At 36.5% G+C, this 24,771-nt stretch overlaps 1 protein-coding gene across 1 annotated transcript; it reads left to right on the forward strand.

Moving 5' to 3' along the window:
• The first annotated feature begins 340 nt into the window (after positions 1-340).
• On the forward strand, positions 341-24,771 carry LOC106060780 (arylsulfatase B-like). The gene is made up of 14 exons (XM_056044186.1): positions 341-726; positions 3,536-3,647; positions 4,911-4,962; positions 5,121-5,221; positions 8,513-8,619; positions 10,004-10,167; positions 13,715-13,816; positions 15,432-15,495; positions 16,798-16,895; positions 18,168-18,307; positions 18,639-18,697; positions 21,178-21,324; positions 22,500-22,622; positions 24,396-24,771. The coding sequence occupies exons 1-14, from the start codon at positions 609-611 to the stop codon at positions 24,566-24,568; spliced, it is 1,560 nt and encodes a 519-aa protein (XP_055900161.1). The 5' UTR covers positions 341-608; the 3' UTR covers positions 24,569-24,771.

Consider the following 24,771-nt stretch of genomic DNA (forward strand, 5'->3'; position numbering starts at 1 on the left):
TAGCAGAATATTGCAGGGAAAGATAGCTTTTATTTGAGAACCACTGACATTTAAACTCACCATTTTCCTTAAGATGAATAACTCCTGCAGTGGCTAGTTCAGTGGTGTACTAAAACACGGGGTCTTGAGATAAAATATTTGTTTCGATAACAAGTGTGGTTATCTTTTTAATCCATCTCACTTTTGATTTCGTTACACTGATCTACATAGACTAATTACCTCTATACAATTATCACTCATGATAAACTTTGATAACAGGTCAGAACACACCCCGAAAACCCATGCACATATACACATACGCTTACACAGGACTCCAATTATTCAGTGTCTGTGATGCGATGACACGTGACGGTGTAGTTGAACTTTTTTTGTTTATAGTGAATCCCCGAATCAATGTTCTGAACACGACTTCGGATTTGTGAGGTATTGTGTGGCATGTAAGTTCAATTTGTTTTATTTCCTTGTGACACACTCAACAACAAGACCTTGGCAAGCATTATCACTCCAGTGTGTTCGTTTAAATCCTTTTGTTACGGAAAGCCGAAGATGTCAGAATTACTTATGTGTGAAAACAGACGAAACTTTCAATTTAACAGTATGTAGGTAACATGACGTCATCCAGAAGTTTGTTCTTGGTTGTTTATTTTGTTCTCCTTGCTGAATCTCGAAAACGGAATCTACCACCGCAGAAACCTCATATTGTATTTATATACGCCGATGATTTGGGTAAGTACGTTAAGAGTTTTAGAGCTACAGTACGAAATGTTTCTTTCTTTCCTTAGTCATAGTGGAAATATAGCCAAAACAAAATGACTTATAGAGCGCTTAGAACAAACGTAACGCAAGTTCAAGCAGGACCATTCTCTTTTCGATTGGTCTCGCCTCAAAGCACTATGAGAAATGAGTAGGCACAGAAACAGAGATTTAGAATAAAGACAGATATTAACAGTTACAAACAAACTAACACAAATTAATTCCACTTATCTTATTTATGGTAATCCTTAAGCACAAACTAAAAACGCAAAATACCTGAGTGTTATAATAAATGAAAAACTGTCATGGAATCCACATATTGATGAAACTATTAAAAATCAAACAAAGCATTATGGTGATTAAAAGAAATTTCTACAAATCAAATAAGAACATAAAACTAAAATTTTATTTAATCTTGGATAAGCCAATAATAGAACATGCATCCTTTGTTTGGGACCACTCAACTCAAGAAAACATTAAGAAACTGGAACAGACACAAAATAGAGCAGTGAAATTCATTACAAACGAATATTCACATTTGACTAGAGTAACATCTTTAGTAAAATCACTAAATTTAGAAAGCCTTCAGGACATAAGACTCAAAAGTACAGTAGCAATTATACATAAAACACTGAACCATAATCTTCAAATACAAAAACTAAAACCTGATAAAATACCCAGAAAGACACAAAGATAAAGGCACATTCCTCGTCCCATATGCTAGGACAAATTTGTACAAATACTCCTTTTTCCCTAGTGCTATTAGAGCATGGAATGGGTTGCCTGAGCTAGTCAGGAAAACCAGTGACTTGGCAGAAGTTAAGTCATTGGTTAACATTCAAGACTAGATGCATGACGATTATGAGGTAATCATCTTCTTTTTTTTTTTTTTTGAAAGTAACGTCTGTATAGTATAAGATAAGGTAAACACAAAAGAAGACAAACTAAACTGAATGAGTTCAAACCACGTAGGTCTTGATGTTCTTGAATGGTCGTGAAATATGTGGTTTGACTAAACTCAATGGGGAAAGAGTTCCAAGCCTTTAGAATAACAAACAGAATATATTTCAATTTTATCTTTGAGCAGGTGGCACAGCTGGAAGCCCCATGGGTCTAGCAAAACTAGATTTTGTTTTTCTTCACCAAATTGTTACCATGATGTTAAATTATTACATGCAGGGTGCTCTAAAGACTTAACCGATTTCGCTTGATTCTATAAATAATTGGCTTAACGACTTTAATTTTAGAGTGTCCTTTGACACAACCTCACACTTGAATGAAGGACCAATAGCTTACTAAGAAAAAAATTTTTGTTTCACTACGTAACTAAATAAGTAAGCATCAAGCGAACCCTTTCCTTTAAAGAATGTGTCCGGACACAAACCTAACATAGTTCCGACACAACTGTATATACAGACACAATGATGAATGTGTCCTGACACATTTCTTAATCTTTTAAATTATTAAATTTGATGTCTAATATTGATCATCAACATAACCTCATATCTCAACAAGCTTCTACATCATGTTACTAAATTAGTATTAAGTTTCATTTTTTTTTTTTACATATGTCAAAGTTTTTACTAAGGTTAAAAAAATTTTCCACCACCATTGTCAATATTGCGCATGCTTGTGTAGTCTACAGAGAAATAATATATTAAAGAGGGGAAGAGGAAAAATTAAAAAAGGGGGAAAAAAAGGGGGGGGGGGAATATTCAAGGAAAAAAAATTAATTATATATATATATATATATATATATATATACATATATATATAGATAGATAGATAGATAGATAGATAGATAGATAGATAGATAGATAGATAGATAGATAGATAATAGATAGATAGATAGATAGATAGATAGATAGATAGATAGATAGATAGATAGATAGATAGATAAATATAAAATAACTTTCAGTACGACTCTAAGTGGCCCCTGTGACCAAATAAAAAAAAGCCACAGAGAAATTGTCTCTGAACAGAAACTCCCGATATACTGACTCTAGCAGACAGAATTTCCACCTTGATGATGAGGAAGTAGTTTTCCAAATCTCAAGGGAGGAAATCAAAAATTGTCATATGAAGGGAGATAACAAAAGAAACCATATAAATGTTTCAATGCCTATGTTCGTACAAGTGTGTACACACATAGATGTGTATGTACGTTCGATAGAAGTTAATATAAAGAACTGGGGTAATGTAGCAAAGCACAAGGGAAACAACCATAAGCAATGTAGACAAAGTGGAAAAAATGTGACTACGAGGTTTAAAATGTTTTAATATCATTTAAGTTCTACTTTCACTCCTTGATTGTTTCTATTTAATTACCTATTGTTGACATTCTCACCAAATATACTTTAAGACCTTAAATTTAAAAAATATTCATTATATGCTATTGGAAAGAAATAACGTTATATACAAAGCAATTTAAAACGTTAAAATATTATGACAACCTAAATGTAACTATATGCATTGCTATGTTTTGCAATCATTGTACTTTAAAATGTAACTACTTAATTTGTACGCTTACTAATAAAATATGCATCTTTTGTTTAAAAAAAAAAAGCCCAATAAAGAGGCCAATAGCCCAAAAAAGAGGCAATGCCCAAAAAAGAGGCAAAGAAAAGAGGCAAAGGCCCAAGAATTCCTAGGATGTAAACAGCTCGACAACTGAAGTCAAAAGCTAAAAAGCTGAGGTATCCTAAAAAAAAAAAATTTGATGTCTAGCAAATTTGGAAAGGAGATAAATGAATGCTTAAATCATGTCGTCTGCTCTCCATAGGTTGGAATGACGTCGGCTGGCACAACCCTAGTATTCCGACCCCTCACCTGAATAAATTAGCTTCTGAAGGGGTCATACTTAACTCTATGTATGCTCAGCCCACCTGCACTCCGTAAGATGGTCAAACCTTTTTTTTTAAATGTTTGTCCTCATTTTCTGTATGTCTGTGTGTATTTTGTCTGTGTTCAGACTCTGCATGTCTGTGGTCATTTTCTGTATGTGTGTGGTCACTTTCAGTATGTCTGTTCTCTGTGGTGTGTTTAGTATTTAGCCAGTGTTAGCGTCTGTCTGGTACAGAACTTGTACACGTTATTTCTCCCACTGCACATTTTTGGATCAAGTTGAAATGGCTGCCTGGTCGTGCGGTTTGCACGCTGGACTGTCGTTCAGATTTATTGATGGTCCAGGGTTCAAACCCTGCCTGCTCCCATCCCCCGTCGTCCTGCGGGAGGTTTGGACTAGGAAGTAATTATCTTCAACTCTGAAGGAACATCCGAAACATATAAAACAAACAAACCCACAAAAACTTCTGTCTTACTGGACTAATAGTAGATGTTGCACAAGAACTTTGCAAGCTACATAATATAATGATAATGCATTTTAAAAAGCTTTTTTTTAGTTTTCTAAAATCTAAACGTGACAGACGGACTGACGGACATAAGACTAATAGCATCTTTTCCAGGAAAGGGACAGCTTAAATACCTATACAATAGAAAATAATTATATAAAGCTACTTAAAAATATACAACTTGATAAACACAAAGATAGATCTAGGTGCTGAGTAGTATTTATAAACAAATATAAATGTACATATAAAAACTATAGTTCTAAGAAGATATAGAATAACTATTAATATGCTAAAATATCACGTCTCTATTTCCAGTGGTTCGAAACCCAAGACTCTCAGAAGTAGAGACAGGGCCGGAGGCTGATCACACCGGGGAATCTCCATTTTTTCCTTTCTGTGTATAACATTAACAATGCGGGTGTCAGCGCCCCTTGAGGAACGGCGCGTGGATCGTGACCGGGTTGTTGGGGCTCTCTTTCAATCCATAACCAGGGCAATGTTATAGAGACCCTCAACGGGGGTTCTGTTTTTTACTTCCATATAAGCATACCACCTTTTCTAGCCGGGTGCCACGTACTTAAGTTATCAACACATTTCCGTTGTCCTTAGCAACAGGTGATGCGTCTTATTACATGACACGTATATACATTACTTTTCAATAATGAGCCTCATTTCGAAGTCTTTACAATATATTGGGCCTTCTTCAGTTTGTCTTTGAGTGAATTTTGTATTGCTGCTGCTAGATGTTGAAATGTAATAGATATACATAATAGTTCTTAATATATTTTTTTATCTGGCAAATTTTAGTTCCAGAGTTTCTTTGCTGACTGGATACTATCCATTCCATACGGAACTTCAGGTTCGTTAGGGGCATACAGTAAGTACAAAATATAGTTAATACAGCGCAGAGGAAGATGATAAAATGATAGACTACAATGTTACATTGTTTTAGCGGATGAGAGTCCACAAGTTTGTACGTGATAAATAAAGTCATGTTTGCGATAATTATTCCAACAGAAAGCCGTAATGCCAGTAGAAGCCTTGTACCTGCCAGATAAATATAAACTCCTGCCGCAGTACTTGAAGGACCAGGGATACACCACACATATGATTGGCAAGTAGGTGTTCCACCATTGGTTCATTTCTGTCTCGTGACCAACTACACCACTATACTGTGTATACCTTTATGCACTTGAGTGCTTTTGTTGGCCTAAGAATCTTTAACTTTATCATAGCAAAAGATAAGATACGATAATTTTTATTGATCTAATCAAATGGAAATTCAGTTTGACTACAATTGACAACCTCAGCGTAACTACTGTACAATAATAATATAGATGCAAATACGAACAACATTCACACACGAAAACACATACACATTCCTAACCAGCGCTTTATGAATAAGACTTCTATGTACTTCTCGATGACGACAGCTGATCTTGTAATACTCTGACCCAAAGTGGGATAAAGGAGTTTTAAAATCTTTCTGTTTTAGTCCCAATGGAAAGGAGACGACCACTTCTTTCAGATCTTATGTAACAGTGGTTTAATGGGTGCAGGTTGTCTTTAAGAATCGTGAGTGTTTTGGAAAGGCATTTTTCATAAAAAAGCTCTTCAAGAGGTGGTAGCTGTGTTTGAGTGAAATACGATGCTTTTTCAATTAGTCTATTTAGTCGAAGTCTTTGTGTGATCTCAAAGTAGTGGCAGTCAAATCGGCTGTTGAAATAATTCAATTCATCGACAAATTTGTCATTGTCAGCGCCACACATTGGTTAGCAATTAGGTATGTAGCCAGTAATTTGTTTAAAGTCACTCCAACAAGCTTTAGAGTTATTTTTCTTAAAAAAACTTTCAATTGTTTCCTTGAATCTCTCTTTTCCTTCAAATAATCTCTTTTTAAGGGCTTTTGTGACTTACATGAATTCAGAAGAACTGATCTTGGACATTCTTTTTTTGTATAGAATCGCTTCCTTTATTTCTTTGGTCATCCAGGGTCTATTATTACTGAATGTTTTAATTTTCTTCTTTGGTACAATCATGTGTTCACAGAACTGAATGTACGAATTAACGGTTGTGGTTAGTTCATCTATGTCAGGGCAGTTCAGCATAGCTGACGTACAACTCCACCCTCTCTGGAAATAAAATGATCCCCCAGAACCGGAAATAGTTTACTGACTGATCTGCTTTCTTTTTATTTACCCCAATAAAGAAAAGTAATTCTTAGAGATGCACTCCATCCCCTCCCCTTTCCTGACCCAAAGAAAAGCCGATGTGCACCATAAATAAAGCAAATCTACCAGAATTCAAGCAAAAAAACCGGCGAAAAACTAAAGCAAACTCTTCTCTTGTATTTCTCTTGACACTCATGCCCAGGACTTCATAAGATTAAATATTTAATATTCAATGATAAACGAATGTATTCTCCAATTTAAACTACCAGTGGAAGTAAAACCAACTTATTTATGTTTTTAGATTAGTCTATACAAATGTAGCGAAAGTACTCGATACAGGACGTGTGTAGCAACGACGTTTTGGCGCAAGCAGCTCTGTCAATGTTGAGTGTGATAAGCATTATTATTTTTTTTCGAAAAAAAAAATAAATATTTTAATGTATTTTCGTACATTCGTCTGACTTATTTTTGTTTGTAAAATTCCATAAAAGATGTACAGCTAAGTTATTTTATTACTGAATACTGTGACTTTCAAAGGACTTAGAACGACAGCGAGCATTTCTTTTCAAATTGTAATTGTTTTTCTTAGGAGAGTATAAGGTTGGAAACTGAACGATATCTCTCTGCTACGTAGTATTAAAATAAATGTAAAGTTCTCTTTTTAGACCTTTTGATCTATAGGGCAGATTTTGAAAACGAGGGTATCATGTGGCCTGCACAACGACCAACCGCCTTTTAATTTTACTCCTTTAAGTCATCTAACCATTAGAGGGGACTCGCGAGGCGTCGTTAGGATTCCAAAATGAAAAATTCAAGTCTTCACCCAGTATTTGAACCCGGGACCCGCGGTTCGGAAGCCTAGCGCTTTGCCACACAGCCACATCAGTATTTAGACATTTACTTTTCTTTAAATCTATACTATTTTTTACGATCTTTACTTTTCAACTAAAAATACTTCCATTTCTTCGTCTTGTTTCTGGGTCCCTTTTCAGGATGATTATTTTTTACTGTGTCGACAGAGTGTTATTAGGATTTCGCTAATTTGAGGCGAACATTAAAATAATGATTCCAAAGTTTAAAGTTAAAACATTGTTTACAATTGATCACATTGCATTATTTCTTATGTTTGCGTATTGATGCACATAGACGTTACATGTCTCACATAGGCTACAAAATTGGCTTTTGTTTAATAGTATCACATATGTACTTTGAAAAGGGGAGTAACATTTGATGAGTTTTCATACTAAAAAAAAGATTTCTTAAGCTATGTCCCTTTGATTATTGAAGTTCAACCTTAAACAATCCCAAAGAATGACTATGGTCACTATAGTATGTGCTAAGAACACAATCTTTTAATTGATATTTTTAATTTTGAATATTTATTCTAGAAGATTCACTGTGAATCTTCACCTTCCATTCAATGTTCCGTAGTCTTTCTGTTAAGCCACTGGGGCACCATGATGATCTGTCGTAGGTCTTTCTCCGTTCCTCTTTGTCTTTTGCATTAAATAGAATCTCTTTCAAGGACAGGCTCTCGTCTATTCTTTTATGTTGTTTTCCCATCTTCTACCTCTTCTTTTTCCTGGTACTGTTCCCTGTAGGAATGGGAAAAGTAAAAGTGGTACTATTATGTACAGTCAAAAATTATGTGTGCGTGTGTGTGACAACTTGAAAAAAAAAAAAGGGGGCGTTATAAAACGGGTGGTTCTGATTCAAGTCAAAAGTCTATGTCAGAGAGCAAAACGATGCGCAGAATGAAAAAACAAAAACAAAAAGTTCCAATGATGAGAGAGAGAGAGAGAAAGAGAGAGAGAGAGAGAAGGAGAGTGAGAGAAAGTGAGCCATTCCGATTCAGAGTAACAGACTCTAGAAATCCCGGGCTAGAATCCTCTGATGATCTTTGTAATGCAGCCTATTCATTGGAATGTTCTTTTAACAAAAGGATGGTACGGTCTAAACAAATACTATATAGCCTGGGAATCAAACCGGTGTGTAAAGGTAGCCAATTGGTTTTTGTCAGTTTCCACTTCATTTTATTCGATAACAGCATATTACTGTCTCTTTCTCTCTTTCTCTCTCTCTCTCTCTCTCTCTCTCACACTCTCTCTCTCTCTCTCTCTCTCACACACACACACACACAGACACACACGCTTACACAGAAACACACGCACACACATTTTGGCTTTAAGCAGATTTTTACTTTTAAGTAAATGATGTCTGAGCAATAACGTGTTTCAGATGGCATCTAGGGTTCTGTAATGAGAAGTATACTCCTACACGGCGTGGGTTCGATTCTTTTTACGGTATATTGAGTGGAAGTAATGACCATTATACACACGAATTAGGTCAGTATAGTGATATAGTGTTTAACTACCTTATCTTATCGTATATGTTACAGACGTTACTTCAAAAAAGAAAATAATTACTTCATCAGTATTTCATGCGTCAATCTAGCCATGCATGTTAATCAATGACTTAAACTCGGCTAAGTCGTTGGTTTTCCTGGCGGATTCAGGCAACCCATTCCATTCTTTAATGGCACTAGGGAAGAAGGAGCACTTGTACGAATTTGTTCTAGCTTATGGAATAAGAAATTAGCCTCTAACTTTGTGTCTTTCTGAGCATTTTATTAGGCTATACCTTTCTATGTGTAAATTAAGGTTTTAGTGTTTTATGTAGTATAGCTACTACCGTAATATAAGTTAACTAACCAGCATAATGCAAGCGATTCAGATATTTTGCATTGCCTACTCCCGTCTCGGAGTAGCACTGTTTGCTGCAAGCTCTTAAGGGTCACCATCTCCTGATCTATTCTCGGAGGTTTTCTCCCAAAGCATTTTACCGTGTTCGGCAGTAGCCGCAAGGGAGCGGAGGTTTGGATTAAGAGTTTTGGTTCCCATTGGTGTAACTATAAATAGATAGCATGTTTGGTGTAACCTGTGTACAAAATAAAGGAAGTGCCCTTCTGCTATGTTTTTTAAAATTAATTTTTGCCCTCAATTTAGCGCCGCATAATCCAATTTTCTTCGCGCTTCTGTCTGTAGCACAAAATAACTTCAATATGGTGAAATCATTAGACTTTTACTGTAGGCCTAGAAACTTATTTAAAAACAAAAAAAAAAGCAACTAACTAACAATTCTTTAGTTGGCAACAGTTCAATCTAACGTCCCTCTCATCTGTATATATATTTCTGTACGTCGCCCAACCATGCGGGACACAAAGCTCGCACACCGACTCTCTAATCTCCTCCCGCCCATTCCCGCCAGTACCCGCGCCTTCCTCGCTCTCCAGGCATGCGCACACAGCCGTTTGTCCAAACCAACCCCATTTCGGCAACTGTGTATTTTCGGAAGTGTTGACCGTTTGTCCAAACCAACCCCATTTCGGCAACTGTGTATTTTCGGAAGTGTTGACCCGTCACTAAATAGCGGCATATGCTACGCCGCGAGTAGCTTGTTATTTTTAATTTAGTTTGCAAACAGTGACGTTTAGTTTAGCGTCCTGCGCATTGTCTAGTTTATCGTGTAATAATCTCCGATATTGAGTCACCTCCCTTTTATTTAATGTCAAATGCAATATAAAACAATTAATATAGAATGGAAACAGGGAACGTACCCGATTAATCGTTTTCACGCCATCGCCGTCTCCCCTTTTAGATTTGGCTTATTAAATGTAGTGAAGAAAACAAAATGGACACATTTGTTTGCTGGTTTTTTTTCTTTGTCTAGGTTCTCCAGTTCCCGTGTCGTTTTCCAACAAGCTTTTTCTTAATAGCTCGATCAAAGGTAGCCTCAAGTCATCTCTGAAGGTCCGTGTCCAGACGTATTTTCAGGGTGTTGACTTCCGGTTCAACGAGACCTCCTGGAAAGACGACCTGCGAATGTACTCCACGGTAGGACAGTTCCGTCTCTTTATTCATTCCTCTTATCAGCTGATAATCTCTTAACGGGTGGGTGGAAACGGTTGTTGGTCAGGCAATGGAAGTCTGGAAGTTACCCCAAAATTGGCATTGAAGTTGATAGGCCGACGCGCTAATAAAGCAAATGTTGTGGGTTCGATCCTCATATAAAAATTTATTTTAAAATGACGTTCTGATCGTATTCGATCTGTTACGATTAGTTCCTACCTATTCTGATTAGTTCCGATCTGTGCAGATTAAGTTTGATATTAATTTCAATATATTCCGATTAGTTTCCATCTGTTCCAATTAATTCCAATCTGTTCCGATTAGTTCCGATCTATTCCGATTAGTTCCGATCTCTTCCGATTAGTTCCGATACAATCTAATCCGATATAATTGGATGAATCAGGTGGGTTCGACCAAATTCAGATTGATTTTGATCCGATTTATTTTTTAAATAATTATGAATTTATTCAATATTATTGTTAACAAGTATCTGGATCTTATTTTGATAGCTCTTTGATCCCTAGTCCTCAGGATCATGACAGGGCCGGCCTTAGATTATTGGAGTCCCTAGGCGAAATGAATTTGGTGGCTCCAAATAAAAAAAAAATTAACAATAAAAAAATAATAAAAAAAATAATAAAAAAATAATATAAAAATAATATAAAAATAATATAAAAATAATATAAAAATAATATGAAAATAATATAAAAATAATATAAAAATAATATAAAAAGCAATTTATTAAAAACCCAGTGTACTCTAGTAATAACATTAAGTACAAGTTTCTCTTTTTTTTTCTGTAAAAACAAAAAATCGCAGAGTTCTCCACCAATCGAAAGCCTTAGGCGGCTGCCCAGTTGGCCTATGCCTAAAGCCGGCCCTGACCATGAGTTACTATAACTTTTGGAGTAATACACAATGTAGACTAGCTGTAAAAATCAATCGTTTGTTACACCAGTAATGCCGAATCTACGGTCCGCATGCCATATCCGACCTCGGATGAAGTGCTTTCTGGGCATTAGAACCTACTCCCCTCGGTACGTGATGAAGCTGTAAAGGATTTTTTTTTTTTGGTAAAGCGTTACGTGACATGCGTGTCCGAAATTTATAAGGCCCCCAAGCAGAAAAGGGTTTGGGAACCACTGTTAACTACGTCAAGTCGTCGCGAAGTGGACTACTGCTGTCAATCAAGACCAGAACAGAGCGGTACAAAAAACTCGTTCGTACCTTACTCGGTTAGACTATACCAACGCCACTCGTTGATCAGGAAACATGATAAGGACCAAGATGCCAGTGTGTAGTAACTAAATGAACTCTTTATGTTGTGTCTGTTGTATTTATTTGAATATTTCTGTTGTGTTGTTTTTATATGAAAAACAGAGTCCTTGTAATCACCACAAATTTCCATAAAGATCAATAAAGCAGTCTTAGTTTTAGTCATAGTCAAACTAAAACAAAATATGAAATTCAATGAAATTAAATATAAATAAGGAAAAAAAAACCTTTAAACATTACGGATGGAAAATTATGTGTTTTATTATATTTTTTTTTTTCATTATCCTGTGATAATTGGGGCGCCACTGCTGACTCACAATTTTACACTTATAATGGTTTACACATGTTTCAGTCTTTTTCTTCAACGATGTGTATATAGTGTAAACATATAACATATTTTGCTTGAATATATTATAACAAAGCAAACATAGCCCTATGTCTATAAGTAGTCGAACTTTCACATACAATTACGAACTCTAAACAAACATTTTATTTTTCCTCTCCACTCGGCTAGCCTCTCTATCGATCCCTTCTTATCATTTGAGACTTACACGAGTAACTCTGTATTTGCTATATTTTTAATATTAATTGAAGGGTTGTATCCCTTTGATTAAACACTACGTGTTACATACAATCTTTACAAACGTTTAAATGAGAATAAGGAAGATTGAGAAACAAAATCAAAAGGAAAAATTCTCTGAAAGTGATTTCTACCTGTGCTGTCAAAATATAATAAAGTTGTTTTTTTTTGTTGGATTTTTTTTTTTTTGCATGTCAAGAGTTTCTGCTCCCAAACTTTTTTCACAGTGGAACACTTCGCACATTCTGAAAATTTAGCGGAACACTTTGCTAATTTTTTTTTTTTTTAGTTTATTTCCCGTGGTTACCTACTAGTTAATTACTCCAGTAGTTCGTGGAACACCTATTCAGGCCTCACGGAACACTAGGGTTCCGCGGAACACAATTTGGGAAACCCTGTGGCTCTATTCAAGTATTCTAAACACTTAATTCGAGCTTTCGAAGTGTTTCTAATTAGAATTAATCTTTAATCATCTTTAATCATTAGCATTCAGTAGTATTAGGTTCTGTCAGGGCCGGCCCAAGGCATAGGTAAACTAAGCAGCCTCCTTAGGCATCCGACATTCGACGGTCTCAGTCGGACTCTAAATAGCGTTTTTATTGAAGCAATAGCGAACATTGTGTCTAATGTTATTGTTGGGGGTCACTAGGTTTGAAATAAATGGCATACATTTTATTTTTTCGCTGTTTTTTTTTTTATTTTTCTATTATTTATTTGGGGTTACCGAATTCACTTCGCCTAGGGCTTCCAATTATCTAAAGCAGGCCCTGGTTCTGTATTATTTGGTGAGATAGATTTAGTAGTATTTAATATATTGTATTTAGTAATGTTTGTCCTATTGCGTTTGGTAATATTTGGTCAATTGGATAAAGTAGTATTTGAGGTATATGATTCGATAATAGTTTTTAGATGTCAGTGTTAGGCCATCAAAAAGTCATTGTTGAATCATAAAATAATATTTTTTTTTTGTCAGTATTATTTGTTTTGTTTTGTCAAGGAGTTAAAACTGTATTTTAGTTAATAGAATACACAAGTTTCTGGTCAATGTGTTCTTTTTTTTTTTTTTCAATATCAAAATAGTTAATAAATAAGAATAATAAGCCTAGTAGAAGTATGGTGGAAGATGTGCACTAAAATTTATAACAATTTCATTTGATGGAGTTTGCACGACCTCTTCCATTAAAGCGCTCCACCATAAACCTTTGAAATAATTCAAGTCAAAAAATGTGTCAAAATTTAAGATTAGTCGACATACACAGGACACTTCCTAATTATATGTTGGCGCTGACTCACACAAACACAGACACACATACAGAGAGAGAGACAGAGAGAGAGAGAGAGAGAGACAGAGAGAGAGAGAGAGAGAGAGATAGAGAGAGAGACAGAGAGAGAGAGAGACAGAGAGAGAGAGAGAAAGAGAGAGAGAGAGAGAGACAGAGAGAGAGAGAGAGAGAGACAGAGAGAGAGAGAGAGACAGAGAGAGAGAGAGAGAGAGACAGAGAGAGAGACAGAGAGAGAGAGAGAGAGAGACAGAGAGAGAGAGAGAGAGAGAGAGAGAGAGACAGAGAGAGAGAGAGAGAGAGAGAGAGACAGAGACCTTAGTACTGATGATCGTTCTTGAATTAAACCTTGTTACATCGAAGATTGTAAATTTTGTTTGTGTTTTTCCCCTTACAGCACGCCTATACTAAACGGGCCGTGGACATTATCCGAAGTCATGACCCAAGTACACCTCTCTTCATGTACATGTCCTACCAGGCTCCCCACATGCCTATTGACGTAAGTGTGAGGACGTGTGGAGAGGAGATGACGAGTGTGGGAACACTCCAGAAATATATATATATATTTATAATATATATAATAATATAATATATATAATAATATAATATATATATATATAATATAATATATATATATACTTATATATATATATATATATATATATATATAATATAAATATACATATATATATATATATATATATATATATATATATATATATATATATATATATATATATATATATATATATATATATATATATATATATATATATATATATATATATCAAGAAAAGAGAGAGAGAGAGAGAGAGAGAGAGTAAGGAAAGATAGACAGAGTGAGGCACAAAAAGTGAAGGAAAGAAACAGCGAAGAAATGGGAGAGTGTGACTGAGATAACAAAGGGGGATAGAAAAATAGAGAGAAATAATCTTTTCTTATATAATACAGACGTTACTTCAAAAAAGAAGGTGATTACGTCCTACGCGTCATGCATTTAGTCATGCATATTAACCAATTCTGCCAAGTCATTGGTTTTCCTGTCTAGCTCAGGCAACCCATTCCATGCTCTAATAGCACTAGGGAAGAAGGAGTATTTGTACAAATGTGTCCTAGCATATGGGACGAGGAATGTGTCTTTATCTTTGTGTCTTTCTGAGTATTTTATTAAATTTTGTTTTTGTATTTGAAGATTATGGTTCAGTGTTTTTAGTATAATTGCTACTTTACTTTTGAGTCTTCTGTCTGAAGGCTTTCTAAATTTAGTGATTTTACTAAAGGTGTTATTCTAGTCAAATTTGAATATTCGTTTGTAATGAATCTCACTGCTCTATTTTGTGTCTGTTCCAGTTTCTTAATGTTTTCTTGAGTTGAGGGGTCCCAAACAGAGAATGCATATTCTATTATTGGCCTAACCAAGGTTAAATAACATTTTAGTTTTGTTCTTATTTGATTTATAGAAATTTCATTTAATAAACCAAAATGCATAATTTAATTTTTTGATCAATATCGGGATTTCATGATATTATTTCATTTATTATAAAACACCTAAGTATTTTGCGTGTTTAGTTTGTATTACTGGTAAATAAAGAGTGAAAGAGAGTGCTGGAGTGAAAGAATGAAAAGCACTATGAATGTGACTTAGATTGAGAGAGAGATGAGCAGGGAAAGAGTGAGAGAAAGAGAAAAAGCAGTAGCCAAGAGAGAAAGTGTTTGCTAATGAAACTGTGCCAAAGAGAATGGAAGAAAGTGGTAAAGAGATATCACGGTTATCTTAAGCTAGAAATGTAAAATAAATTCTGGAACATAAGATTACTAAAGAAGCTAAAAAGAATTACGTTCATCTGAACCAAAAAAAAACCAATAACAACAACATACATCTAGTAGTTTGCGTCATGATTTATTATTCTTCATTCACGCTTTTTAGCCTCGGAAAAAGACCTCTATATAGTTAATTGAACAAAAGTTAATGCTCTTGTCTTCACCAATTAAAAGCGCTAAAAAATATCTGACGTGATAACCCCCCCCCCCCTCAGACTCTAAACCTTCCTCATCACTGTACGTTTATCATAATGATATTGAATTATCCTGCGACACTATTTTTACATTTCTAGGTTCCCAAACGTTATGCTGACAAGTTTCGACACGTCGAGATGCAGGAGCGTAGAAAATATTTAGGTAAGCGGACACTGCTATTACAAGAAACTATATACTAGAAGTATCAAACCACGCACCCGATTCCCCTTGGTTACTCTTTTAACAGTCTACACTCTTTACATCTGTATTCAAGGAAGGGGGGGGGGGAGGCGGGTAAAATAAATCATAATATTATTCAATCGCAAACTATAATTTAGTAACATAATTTTTTTAAAACTTTTTCTTTGATGAAATTGTTTATAACTTTATAGCAATACACAAATCTGTATCATTTATGCTTCATTCCATTGAGCTATGTACAACTAGATGTCTCTGTTAACAGTATAGCTAATGATTTCTTTATAAGTCAGTGCTTAAAAGGCCTACTTACAACTGATTATTCAACTCTTTACTGAATATAGAGACATATTTGAGTCGATTGCGCTAAGCCAAATATAATTTTAAGTTGATTAGACTTTTGAAAATTTGCAATAGTCGAACAAGACTTTTTAATTTGTGTTCAATTAGTTTGTTTTTTTTTCCCCAAAAATATGCAAAAAACTGTCCAATTTCTCGGAAAATCGTTAGAGCAGTTTTCGAGATACCCGTCCTTGAAAAGTTTTCGAGATTATAGAATGGATCGTAAAAATTAGTTACGTATATAATTAAATTAAACATGAGAGCAGTTTTCGAGATACCTTTCCATGAAGAGATTACAAAATTATAGGAGAAATTTCTAAAACTTGTTAGAGAGAAAATAGATATTAATCAACTCTTGCTGAGATTCTCGTAGAATGCCAACGTCTTTGTTCAAATGTATAAGGGAGTTAATGTCGTCAGTCAATAAAAATGAATATTGAAAGATATAAAGAACCCTTGCGTCATTAGATACATTTTATTATTAATGCAAGTACAGTGGCATACGGTTAATTGGACCACCGTTTAATTAGACTAGTCGCTCGGACCGATTCCTTACATTGCCGAATCATATCCTATTATACAAGTTGGATCCGCTTTTAATGAGACCAGCTGGTTGTTATGAACTTAAGTTTGAGTCCCTGAGTGGTCTGGTTGAGCGGTTTTGACTATGATATGTAAAGGCCGGAGGAAACACATTTGAGACCAAAAGAAAATCCTAATCGACTACCGGTGGACAATGGTTATGCTTGCCTTGGAAATGGCAAAATATGTAGGTCACAGCTGGGGGCTGCGTAGCCACTGAAAATCCTGCATTCCTTATTAAAGTTCAGACTCGAAGACAATCCTTATAATTATTATTATAATTATTATAGAAAGCTTTAATTCATCAATGCTATGGTTCTAGGTCTAGTTTCTTGTGTCCAGGAATGGTTAGCGCCATTGATGAGAGTGTAGGGGCTATCACTAGAGCTTTGAGAACCTCTAAATTGATGAACAACTTGCTTTTAATATTTACCAGTGATGTGAGTACCAGTGTAATTAGCTTGTTGTATACTCATTATAGTGAATCTTGATATACTTACAATGTTTGTTTGTAAAATGTTTGACATGCTTCGGATGCTCCTTCAGAGCTTTGGATAATTTACTTTCTAGTCTAAACCTCCCGCAGGACGATGAGTGATGGCAGCGGGAAGGAGATCAAGCCAGGACCAGCGAGAAGTTCAAATGACAGTCTTGCACGACCAGGCAGCCATACTTATTAGATAGTCGAGGGCAACTAAAAGTAAAGTCAGCCTTTCAGACCTTGCGGCCTATAGGGCAGGTGATGTAAAGGTCATCTGTTTCTTTGGCCCACGGTTAACGAGAGTGTCATGTGGCCAGCATAACGACCAACTACCTTTACTTTTCCCCAAGTAATGTCAGGTACCTATTACAGCTGGGCTGGCTCAAAGGCGCCCAAAAGATCCAGACATTAAAAGTCCCACTGTTCAACACGGGACGCTACGGTTCGGGAAGCCTAGCACTTTACCACTCAGCCACCAAGCCTCCATTTAAATAAATAAAGTTCCCCTTTTCCGACCTATCAGGCAGATGATGTTTAGGTCTTATGGGCACGACATGGCCTACATGTTGCCTATGTGCCTAAATTCCAAATATGTTAAGGTCTTCTGTTTCTATGGCCATTGGTTAATTAGCAGGTGTTATTAAGCAGGGTGCCATTTAGCAGTGTGTCATGTGGCTAACACGACGATCAACCGTTTATACTTTCCCAAACTAAAGTCAGGTACCTATTAGAGTTGGGTGGACACGGGGGACGCCCTAAAAATCCAATCCCGAAATAAAAAATCCCAGTCTTCACCCAGACTCGAACCCAGGACCCCAGATTGGGAATCCAAGCACTTAACCACTCAGCCACCGGTAGCCAATCGAGGGCAAAGTCGGTTTCATTTTGAAGAAGAGTTGATTATTTTCCACTTTGGAACTGAATCTCACAATGTCATGATAAACTATAATGTTGAGGTAAATAGGCCTTAACGAACTAAGAAAAACATTAACCCTCAAGAGATAGCAAATCAAATCTTGACTCAGTATGGAGTAGAACGTGCACTAATGTCATAATAATCTTAGGACTTAAGATTACCGTAATGTTTCTTTGGTACATGGTCCTGTGTGTTATGTGTTCTGTGTAATGTGTTGTGTTTGATGTGTGTTCTGTGTCACTTATTATCGCTGTGATATAAGATTAGGGTGCTAATAGGTCATTCGTTATCGCCATAAATGCTCATATTTTACAGAACGGTGGTAATCCCTACTATGGTGGCAACAACTGGCCCTTGAGAGGGGCCAAAACCTCCAACTGGGAGGGAGGTACACGAGTGCCCACCTTTGTATACAGCGAAACTCTTCTGCTTAGGAAGAAGGCAACAACAAACGAGTAAGCTCATTCTCATAACCTCCCCTTCATTCACCTCCCCCTTTATATAATAAGTGCACCCGAATTCCATAATGCTGACTCTACCGTACTGGACGGCGCTTTTAGATTGGCGCGACAATTCATCAGACTAGTCTGATACTATTGCTTGCTGGAGTTGCTGGGCCTTAGCGAAATGTAGCATTAAATCATCAATCGAAAGGATTAAAAAACGTAAGTTTAAAAAGGTGGGGGGGGGGGGGAGAAATAATTTTTCTGTTCTTTAAATTGTTCAAGATTTTTTTTAAATTAAATGTATTTGAAAGGAACTTTTAGTGTAAATTCTTTCTTACAGAATGATGCACATGATAGACTGGATGCCAACTCTTCTAGAAGTAGCTGGTCGAAAACCAGGTACGGAATATGAAAACAGATGATAAATGCACTTTATATAAAGTAAAGTAATGTTTCATTTTCAGACCTTGTGGTCTATAGGGCAGATGATGTAAAGGTCATCTGTTTCTGTGGCCTACGGTTAAAGAGGGTGTCTTGTGGCCAGCACTTATAACCGACTGACAAAAACGCCTTGTTTCAGCTTTTTTTCGAAGTTTTTCACGACATTTTTGTGTGTAAGTGCTAGAGATGTCCATGTCCAGTCTAGGTCTAATATATGTATGTGCTAGAACAGACAACTCTTTCAGTGTGAAAATAAAAATCTATTGTGGAAAAGTTGACTCGCAGCAGACGTCAAGCAGTATTTCCGTTCTGCATTCCATCGTTCAAGGTCATGCTTACTGGGTGCGCCAAGGTGAAACAATGAATGTCTCAAAATTTGTTTTACAAACCAGAACAAATGAACACTTGAAATTCTGGTTTGACTGGGTGCTATCAAATAAAGTTCTTCCTCTTTGTATGTATTTTCGGGTTCAAAGCTATCATTTATTTTAAATGCTTCATTTATCACGGAATGTAGGGCTTACAATTTATTTAAATCAGTATGCTTCTGAATCTATTTCCTTTAACTTTTGAATGGACGTATTCTTAAAAGAAGCAACCAAAACAAACTACAAACATTATTTACATAAGTAATCAAAAAAAATAAAGTTGTATTGTTTGCAAGATTGATTTTCGATTTGTCAGCATTTTTTAATTGCATAGTACTACTGAGAAAAAAAAAGATTGGACACTGGACAATGACAGTAATCGTAGTAATAAGATAGTCTAAGTACATTTTAGATGCAAAATATTATAACCTAATGGGTCTCACGTTTTATTCTATAGAGCAATGTTTCTCTAACTTTTTCCCTTAACGGAACACTTTGCATTTTCAGAGTATTTAACGGAACACTTCGCATATTCAGAGTATTTAACGGAACACTTCGCATTTTCAGAGTATTTAACGGAACACTTTGCATTTTCAGAGTATTTAACGGAACACTTTGCATTTTCAGAGTATTTAACGGAACACTTCGCATATTCAGAGTATTTAACGGAACACTTCGCATATTCAGAGTATTTAACGGAACACTTTGCATTTTCAGAGTATTTAACGGAACACTTCGCATTTTCAGAGTATTTAACGGAACACTTCGCATTTTCAGAGTATTTAACGGAACACTTCGCATATTCAGAGTATTTAACGGAACACTTTCTTATTTCTGGAGAGAATAGTTCACGTGGTGGTCCACTAGCTAATTATTTCAGTCGTTCGTGGAAAACGTATCTTATCTTATCTTATTTTTTGTCTTGTCTTATCTTATCTTATATTACGTCCTACACATTTCATGTGTCAGTCTAGTCACTGGTCATGCATGGTAAGGACCTATTCTGGCCTCGCGGACACAGTTTGGGAAACACGGCTTAAGAAATGTGAAAGACCCTTTTCATATTTGATTTACTTTTTTGTCTACGTTTGCTCTGGTTTTTAAAAACCCGTCTAAAAACTGCCCAGATTCTCGATACTTTATTCCGAATGCTATGGAATAGTTTGTACCGGTCAAGTTTCCTTGGTCTTTTTCAGCCTACTTAAGCTTTTGGCTGGACAGTTGTACAGGTTAGATTACAAGACCGTGTACATGTAAAAAAAAAAAAAAAGTAAAGTTCCCCTTTTAGACCTAATGACCCATGGGGCAGACGATGTAAAGGTCATCTGTTTCTGTGGCCAGCACAACGACCAACCGCTTTTACTTTTCCCCAACTAATGTCAGGTACCCATTAGAGCTGGGGTGGACTCAGGGGCACTTTAAAGATTCCAAAATTTAAGATCCTAGTCTTCACCGGAGGTAGGGGGCGGGGGGGTACGATGGCTGAGTGGTTAAGCGCTTGGCTTCCAAACCTGGGTTCGAATCTCGGCGAAGAATGGAATTGTGAATTTCAGGATTTTTAGGACGCCCTCTGAGTTTACCCAACTCTAATGGGTACCTTGGGAAAGTAGAGCCACATGACACCCTGCTCGTTAACCATTAGCCAAAGAGACAGTTGACCTTAACATCATCTGCCCTATAGACCGCATGGTCTGAAAGGGTAACTAATTAACTAAGTCTTCACCAGGATACGAACCCGGGAAATCCAGTACAGAAGGCAAGCGCTTTACAACTCAGCCACCGATTCTCCCGTGTATATTACAGCTATATACAATGTCTAGTTCAGGGGTTCTCAACCTGCGGGTCGCGACCTCCTTGGGGTTCGATTGACAATTTGCCAGGGGTCGCCTAAGACTATCGAAACTATGGATTGTTTTTGTCTATTCTTCTATTGCTGTACGCTTGTGTGAGTATGTGGGGGGGGGGGGTCGCGGCAGAGTGGGGAATTGTGAAAAGGGGTCGCCGAGCATAAAAGGTTGAGAACCGCTGGTCTGGTTGAAGCATGTAATCTTTCGTTTATCCGTCTAACAGTCTACGGCATTGACGGAAGAAGCCAGTGGCGTATGATCAGCAGGGGCACGTTGTCGTCCCGGGAAGAGTTAGTCTACAACATTGAGCCCAACTCTGGGAAAGGGGCCATCAGAGTCGGAGACTACAAGCTTCTTATAGGCAAACCAGGTATATGTCAAAGCGTTCTTTTTCTTTTTTTAAAAAATGTTTGACATGTTTCGGATGTTCCTTCAGAGTTGAAGATAATTACTTCCTAGTCCAAACCTCCCGCAGGACGACGGGGGGATGGGAGCGGGCAGGGTTTGAACCCGGGACCGTCGATAAATCTGAACGACAGTCCAGCGTGCAAACCGCACGACCAGGCAGCCATAGTGCTGACCTAGTCCGGCTGAGTTTACGACATAAAATTGCTTTGCGAATCCAAGTGTGACGTGGCTTTAACAAAAGAGCACCCAAATAGCAGCACAGGATGGCGCAGTGCCGGTACGAACGAATAGGCGATAGAAAGACAGAGAAGGTGGGTGCATGAATGGATGAAGGGCAAGCGAACCTTTCGTACGGGTGAAGCCAACTGGAGACCAAATGAACTGCGCCCCGAACTACCCCATACGTGAGCTCTGTGACTCTATCCTAAGCTGTTACACGGTTCTACGGAGATAAGCAAATAGAAGCTCTCTTCTCTTATTTTTTTTTTTATCTTATAAATTACAGACTTTTCTTTTAAAAGAGAAGATAATTACGCCCTACGTGTATTCACGTGCTAATCTAGTCTTGCTTGTTAATTAGAAACTTCAGCTCTTTGGTTTTTCCTTGCTGATTCCGGAAAACCGTTCCAGGCTCTAATGGCACTAGTGAAGAAGGAGAACTTGTACGAATTTATCCTGGAATATGGAATAAGAAATGTGACTTTATTTGAGTGTATTTTATTGGGCTGTACATTTGTACTTGTACGTTGCTATGTTTTATTCCTACATAAGTTTGTTATATATTTTCAATCAAATTATTTAAAAAAAACACTTTTTTTTTTAAATAGCGTTAACAATTATTTAAGGTGACTACACCCAACAAATTTAGCCATATATGCGCATAATTAAGTATTAGTTTCCCTCTTTGCTATTAAACAAAATAATGAATTACCAATAATTAATAGTCTAATTGTTTTTGTGTGTTTTGTTACTCATGTCTTGTCTATGTCAATGAATAATTGTGCGAAGTTTCAGCTCAATCCGAGAATGAATGGGTGTGGAAGACTTAACGTGTACACAATTCATTATATAGATATTTAGAGGGAATGAATTGATATGAGTATTGTAAAATCAAGTTTCCATGGTATCGGTCTCTAGGTATGCAGAACGATTGGTACCCCCCTCCAGAAGACACGCACGAGCCCAGGATGAGGTATAGTGGAGGGAAAAAAGACAAGGTCAATGTCAAGTCTGAGCACTTTTTCTTGTACAATATCAAAGGTGAGAACAAGAAATCGATTACATTAAAATAACAACAATTACTTAAGAATTCGATTACTGCACAATAACAATAGGTTAGTTAAACAAGAGAGCGATTACAGCGCACTATTTCATAACAATCAAGACAATCAAACATAAATCGATTACCCTAAAAACAATCACACAAAAGTCAATTAATCTAAAATCATAAAAAATAAGCAAGCAAATTTCCATCACAATGAAAGCAATAAAAAAAAAGAAAGATTACTCTAAAATAACAAATCAAATCTATTGAACAAGCGATCTGTTTCGTACATCGTAGCCAAAGTTTCCCAATCTAGAACTATCGTCTATACGTTGCTACATAGGAGAAACCAAATAAATATTATTTTATTAAAAAAGGGGAAAAAATTCTTATCAAAGATCGTGATATTATAAAACAAGGTCTAGTCAAGCCAAATATATATTTATTACTTTGAAAAATGATAACAGCCAAACTTAAGTTTCACCGTGTGGCCAACGAGCTAGTAATTCTTTTCTCAGAGATATATATCAACTGTTAAATTTCTAGAAAAATTGCTAGATAACTTTTTTAGATAAACGTCGAGGCTAGTTCCAGGTTCCATGAAGTTGTGACTTGGATGGCTGCTGGTCGTGCGGTTTGCGCGCTGGACTGTCGTTCAGATTTATCGATGGTCCAGGGTTCAAACCCTGCTCGCTCCCATCCCCCGTCGTCCTGCGGGAGGTTTGGACTAGGAAGTAAATTATCTTCAACTCTGAAGGAACATCCGAAACATGTAAAACATTTTACAAAAAATAGAGGTATTGTAATAAGAATCTAATTGTCTATCGTATTCGAACAGAACCATTATTTTTATCCAAGCGGCCGAGGGGCTGACTTGGTTTATGAATCGTCTTTACATGGGGGCTGGATATTTGAGTCTTAAATCTTCGGCTAGAAACATGACTTTTGGTTTAAGTTGGTGCTTATAGTAATAGCCGTCGCCCTGTGTCTTGCAATGTTTTTATCTGCCACAGTATTTTAATGCAATGCCCCATAAATTATCATTTCTGATGGGTCAATATCGCTTCGATGTATCAGCGTGATACAAGTCTTGTTATCAAAAACAAGATCAGAATGCCGATAACAAAATATTTCATAGATCTAAAAATGTTTGCTTTGCTCAACAAGGGACCTTCAAACATTTCAGTCCCTCAAAAGCTACGGTCTCCTCATTGATCTCAGACAGACACATGCTATACCACTTTTACGAAGAACATTAAGACCTACTTGTTTAAAACTTTTTTAGATTAACTGTCATTTTAAATGTCGTGTTTGTGTTTGTAATGTTACTACAGCGCATTGAGCCTACATTTTGTTTGTTAACAGCGCTTTATAAATAAAATTATTATTATTATTCAGAATCTCAACTCTCATTCTTGTTTCTAAATAAAACTCAGCCTTAATATCTGATTTATTGTGACATTGTATTTTTTAAGCAAATACTTTGTGCAGCCTCACAGTTCATGCAACCTCGAACTTCTTGCTACCTCACACTTCGTAAAGCCTCATTCTTCTTACAGCCTCATACAATGCACATCCTTATACATCCGTGCATCCTCATGCATCGTAAAAACACCATACATTGCTCAAACTCATACATCTGCCCCATACATTTTACAGCCTCTTACATCATGCACCCTCTTATATAGTGCAGCCTCATAGTTTAGAACAATTTTTTTGCATTTCTTTTTAAAATGAAAACCTAGACTTATCTTTTCATCTAAATATAGATGACCCATTTGAAATACATAACCTCTACAAGGAGCTTCCGGAAGTAGCCGAAGTCTTGCTATCTCGCTTTCGGAGCTATAACAACACGAGGAAGGCACCCCTGGAACGAATAATAGACCCGGCGTCTAACCCCGAGAACTTTGGAGGCTTCTGGAGCCCAGGCTGGTGCTGACCTCGCCTTGGAAGAATCCATTCACAACCTGAACATCAGCACTTGCATTTCTGATATTAGTAAAAATAAAGAAATAAAGTTGTCCTTTCAGATATTGCCAACTTTAAAATGGTATCATTGTTGATTCCCTGCGTATTCTAACCGAAAGAGATGGAGAACAAATAACATCAGTCATCTTTTCTTTTGTCAACGCGGCAAGTGAA

Source organism: Biomphalaria glabrata, chromosome 10 (assembly GCF_947242115.1).
Source record: "Biomphalaria glabrata chromosome 10, xgBioGlab47.1, whole genome shotgun sequence".
NCBI lineage: Eukaryota > Metazoa > Mollusca > Gastropoda > Planorbidae > Biomphalaria > Biomphalaria glabrata.

Bases quoted from the DNA above. Each gene is read 5' to 3' on its own strand.
- LOC106060780 (XM_056044186.1), top strand. From the start codon at position 609: ATGACGTCATCCAGAAGTTTGTTCTTGGTTGTTTATTTTGTTCTCCTT. The intron at 5,222-8,512 runs GTAGGTGTTCCA...AACGTGTTTCAG, and splicing joins ACCACACATATGATTGGCAA to ATGGCATCTAGGGTTCTGTA. The intron at 15,496-16,797 runs GTAAGCGGACAC...TCTTGTGTCCAG, and splicing joins GGAGCGTAGAAAATATTTAG to GAATGGTTAGCGCCATTGAT.